General features: G+C 54.5%; 2 protein-coding genes across 2 annotated transcripts in view; both read left to right on the top strand.

Annotated features, from left to right (window-relative positions):
• Positions 1-3,513, top strand: part of SPCS2 (signal peptidase complex subunit 2) — a 3,668-nt gene extending 155 nt beyond the window's left edge. Inside the window, exons 2-5 of the mRNA XM_031064778.1 lie at positions 1,278-1,408; positions 1,676-1,836; positions 2,767-2,901; positions 3,255-3,513. Of these exons, the coding sequence (XP_030920638.1) occupies positions 1,278-1,408; positions 1,676-1,836; positions 2,767-2,901; positions 3,255-3,441 (614 nt within the window). The 3' untranslated portion in view covers positions 3,442-3,513. The remainder of the gene's footprint in view (positions 1-1,277; positions 1,409-1,675; positions 1,837-2,766; positions 2,902-3,254) is intronic.
• Positions 3,514-3,585: 72 nt separating this feature from the next.
• NEU3 (neuraminidase 3) overlaps positions 3,586-4,646 on the top strand; it is a 3,545-nt gene continuing 2,484 nt past the window's right edge. The window contains exons 1-2 of the mRNA XM_031064779.1: positions 3,586-3,707; positions 4,296-4,574. Of these exons, the coding sequence (XP_030920639.1) occupies positions 3,586-3,707; positions 4,296-4,574 (401 nt within the window). The remainder of the gene's footprint in view (positions 3,708-4,295; positions 4,575-4,646) is intronic.

Below are 4,646 nucleotides of genomic sequence, written 5' to 3' on the forward strand. Positions count from 1 at the left end.
GCGCCTTCCTTCGCCGGCCCCGGCTTCCACCTTTCACTGCTGCGTGTCCCTCCCTCAGCCCTGGGCATCCTCATCCCTGCGCATCCCCCCTCAGCCCTGAGCATCCCTATCCCTGAGAATCTGCCCTCAACCCTGAGCATCCTCAGCCCTGGGCATCCCCCCTCATCCCTGAGCATCCCCATCCGCGAGCATCCCCCCCTCAGCCCTGAGCATCCTCCCCTGGCACCCTCCCTCCATCCCTGGCCATCCCCCTCCACCTGCTGTAGATGCCCGTAAAAGCAAAAATAAATAGTGGAAGCAATTCGACCCTCTTCTCTCAGGGCAAAGGCCGTGGCTTCCAGTTACCTTGTGTGCTAATTAACCCTGGAAGGAAATGCTTCAGGAGCAGCCACCTGAAATGTTTGGTACCAGACACTAGTGTGAGAGCTCTGTCCCGGTTCTCTGTGGTTTTTAGATCCTTTTGTGCCTCATAAGCCTCATGGGCACACAGTGACATTCCCTGTGTGCCTCAGAATTCCCTCGTGCCAGGCCTGGGGGATAGCTGGGCTTTTCCCTGTGCAGCTGCAGGGCAAGCAGGTCGAGTTTTACATTGTATTTAAAGTGGTTTTCTCCTTCCAGAGGAGGGAAGGGAGCTCTTTGGGCTGGTAGGTAATCCATCCAGCCTGGGAGCTTCCAGAGCAGGAAAATGACAGGAGTGAAAGTGAGGATTGCTCAGCTGAGATTCCAGCTCCAGACACTGCCCCGTTTGAAATAAGGGACAAGTTGGGATACTCAGGGCTCTGGCTGATGTGTCACCAAACAGTAATGGTGCAGTTCAGGGGAAGGTGGGCCCTTGGAAAAGCTGGGAATTGTTACTGGGGAGGGACCCATTCCTGCAGAAGATGTGAATAAATGTGAAGAGTGGCAGAGTCCTTTGCTCTTGTTCCAGAGAACGGTTTTAACGGAAATTTCCTGTTTGTGCCTTTTAAACCTCCCCTTGTACCAAGGCAGCTGGGGGTTCTCAAAGTTTCCTCATGCCCCAGGAGCGTGTGTGCAGCAGTGTGGCTGGAAAGCAGGGGCGCATCCAGAGCACATCCAGCTGTCCCTTCCTGGGCATGGCAGCAGGAGCAGCAAATGGGGAAGCAAAGCCAAAGCTGCTGCCAGAGCCACATCCAGCCTGTGATGGGCGTATGGGCTGACACCCACCAGGGCTGCCCAGGCAGATCCCCTCTGTCCAGCCAGGCTTTCCCAAGCAGCTTTGCTCTCTGCTCTGCCCCCTGTGCTGCTGCTCTCGGCAGGAGCAGGTTGGGATGGGATTGCCCTCACTCCAGCCTTTCCTTTGCAGTGGAAGATCGATGACAAGCCAGTGAAAATCGACAAGTGGGATGGTTCAGCTGTGAAAAACTCCTTGGACGACTCTGCCAAAAAGGTGAGCTCTCTGTCTCTGTGCTGAGCTGCCCTCCTGGGAATCCCTCTGGTTTCCTTCCCTGCTTCCTGGGGTGGGTTGTGCCCGCAGCCGTGCCGGGTCCCTGGTGGCATCTCCTGTGATTGCCACGTGCCTGTGGGGCCTGATGCAGGCATTGACTCCCCACAAACCTTCTGCTCCGTTTCCCTGTGCCCCCCTGGGGCTGCTCCCTGCCCAGAGCAGCGTGGCACATTCCCGAGAGGCTCAGCTGCCCGCTTCTCTCTCCCACAGGTGCTCCTGGAGAAGTACAAGTACGTGGAGAACTTCCGTCTGATCGACGGGCGCCTCCTCATCTGCACAATCTCCTGCCTCTTTGCCATCGTGGCTCTCATTTGGGATTACCTGCACCCTTTTCCCGAATCCAAACCCGTCCTTGCCTTTTGTGTCGTCTCATATCCTTCACTGAGCCTGTCAGGGGTTGGATTTTCCGTATTTTCTGGACGTTCCCATTTTCAGGGAATTGCTCTTCCTGCCACGTGCAGATCGGCTGATTATCAGAGAGTTTTCATGTGATAGGAAAGTTCCTGCCTGTGTGGCTGTAATGCCCCTAAATTTGGCTGGTCTGAGCACATCCTTTTTTCTTATTCTACCCACAGTCTGGTTCCAGACATGTCTGCTTTTCCCTGATACCACAGGTCAGACACTGAGAGGGGAAAGAGGAAATTCCTGCCAGCAGCTGTGTGCTGCTGCACAGGCTGGATCCACTCCACAGCTCACCCCATGAGGCTCAGCAATGCAGAGGAGCAGTGGTGGCCTGGACTGGGGGAATGGTTGGGCTCAGTGGTCTCAGAGACGTTTTCCAGCCTAAACAATTCTGTGATCCCAAGGAATTTCCCTGTTCCTGGCTGTTCTGGGTGGCTTTTGGAACAAATGGGTGGCTTGTCATGCAGCACTTGAAATTACTTAATACCAGAAATGGGAAAGAGGAATTGCTCGGTCTGTGCTTAGGGGGAATGCCCAGCAAATCGTTCTGTGGCTTGTTCAGTCTCAAGTTTTCCCAGCAAATGCCAGAGAATCCCAGACTGGTTTGGGTGGGAAGGGACCATCCATTCCCATCCCCTGCCATGGGCAGGGACACTGCCACTAGACCAGGTTGCTCCAAGCCCCATCCAGCCTGGCCTTGGGCACTTCCAGGGAGTGAATAACAAATCATTGAAGTTCAGATTTATTAGTTAATTTCTCACGCTGATGGAGCATCAGCCAAACACCCTGTTTGCAATCAAGGTGTCACGAGAGGTGGTTGAACCACAGTGTCTGAGGGGATCCAAGCGACTGATTTCTGCTTCTCCCTGCACCTTCCTGACTTCCTTAACTCTCTGCACCTATTTTGTGATGATGGGCATCCTGACCATCTATACCTCATACAAGGAGAAGAGCATTTTCCTGGTGGCCCACAGGAAGGACCCGGCGGGGATGGATCCCGACGATGTCTGGCAGCTCTCCTCCAGCCTCAAACGGTACCTGCCGCCTGCTCCGGGCTGCCCAGGGCAGGCCTCCCTCTCCAGAGACCACCCCAACACTGCCTGTTCCTCAGAATCCATCCTGCTCCACCAAATCATGTCCTTGTTCAGGAATGGGAGCAGCCCCGAGTGCTTTTCTGCCACCAGGGTTCATGTTTCATTTCTCGTTAATGCAGGGTGTAAAGGCCGTGAATTGTGTTGATTGTGAGTGCCCAGGCGGGATTTCCCCTCAGACAGGAGAGGGTTTCTGTCCACTGGAACCCTGCTCTGAGGGTTTTCCCCCCTGGAACCCTGCTCTGAGGGTTTTCCCCCCTGGGACCCTGCTCTGAGGTGTGTCTGCCCTCCCACAGGTTCGATGACAAGTACACCCTGAAGCTGACGTTCATCAGTGGGAAAACCAAGCAGCAGAGGGAAGCCGAGTTCACCAAGTCCATTGCCAAGTTCTTTGATAACAACGGGACGTTAGTCATGGAGGCCTACGAGCCAGAGGTGTCCAAGCTGCATGACAGCCTGGCCCTGGAGAGGAAAACAAAATGATTTCGGAGCCCAGCCGCCTCCCAGCAGCCTGCTAAAGTAACACCAATAAAGTCAAATGGCAAAGAAAGTGAATCATGGCCTCTGTTTTTGTCCTGAAGTCCTATTCCATTTTGGATTAGCAGTAATTTTAATCTTGGACCCAAGATGTGCTGCAGCTCATGGCTAAGCTTGGTCTATGTGCCTGCCTTCCAGGCTCTGGGGCGGACTCCAAAATTGGATGTTGGGGACCCTCAGGAGGGGAAACACATCACCAATGCTGCCCCAGCGTCCCTGCTTTTCCTGGCAGTGCTTTGTCATATGGCTCTGTGTCCAGGGGCCTTTTCCAATCCCACCTTTCCATTTCTGGTAGGAGTTCAGGACAAAACCCTTCTGTGAAACAACCAACCCCTCGCAAACCAGTTTGCTTTATTTTTGTATTTATCTAAGGGGGGGTAGAGGATTGTTTTATATAAAAACCTTTTATGTGTTGGGGGGGAGAATCAAATATGCTACTTCTGTGTGCTCAGCCACGAAGCTTCTCAGAAAGTGTAAAAGATTTTCCAAGCTTTGTCTGTCTGTCTGTCTGTCCTGTGGTTCCCTTCTGGCATCTCCCGTTCCACACGTCCCTTCTATAACCTGGCATTTTTTAAAAGAGAGATTTTTTGGGTTGTTTTTTCAATAAAAGGGAAGAACAGACATCAAACGTGTCCTGGAGCATCTCTGGGGTGTTTCACACCTGGGGAGGGAATCCCAGTTCACAAAATCCTCAGGGCTGGAAGAATCCTGGCATTCCCGTGGCACCACCACAGTCTTGTCACCTAAACCTTGTCCCCAGGTCCCACAGGATGAGAGTGGCTCCTCTTTTTATCTTGCAGAGCTGGTTGGGCCTGGCTGCCTCACCTCAGGAACCCCCGGACGGACCTTCCTGGTTTTCCGGCCCTTCCTGGCCACGCCTGTCCCACAAGGGGCAGGGGACTCTCCTGGCATCCCAAGCAGGATCCTGCCTTCGTCCCTCGCCTGGCTCCCTCCCGCCTGCTGGGAGAGGGTCGGGACTCCTCGGCATCGGCTCCACCATCAATCCCCTCCTGGTATCCCACCATTCCACCTGCCCATTCCAGGAGCGAGGAGCGCATCACCTGCCCACACCTGCACAGGTACAGCTCCTGCTGCCCGCCAGGCTCCGCATCCCGGCAGCTCCCGGGATCCCCGCCCGCCTCCTTGGCCCG

This window comes from Geospiza fortis, unplaced genomic scaffold (genome assembly GCF_000277835.1).
Source record: "Geospiza fortis unplaced genomic scaffold, GeoFor_1.0 scaffold1532, whole genome shotgun sequence".
NCBI lineage: Eukaryota > Metazoa > Chordata > Aves > Passeriformes > Thraupidae > Geospiza > Geospiza fortis.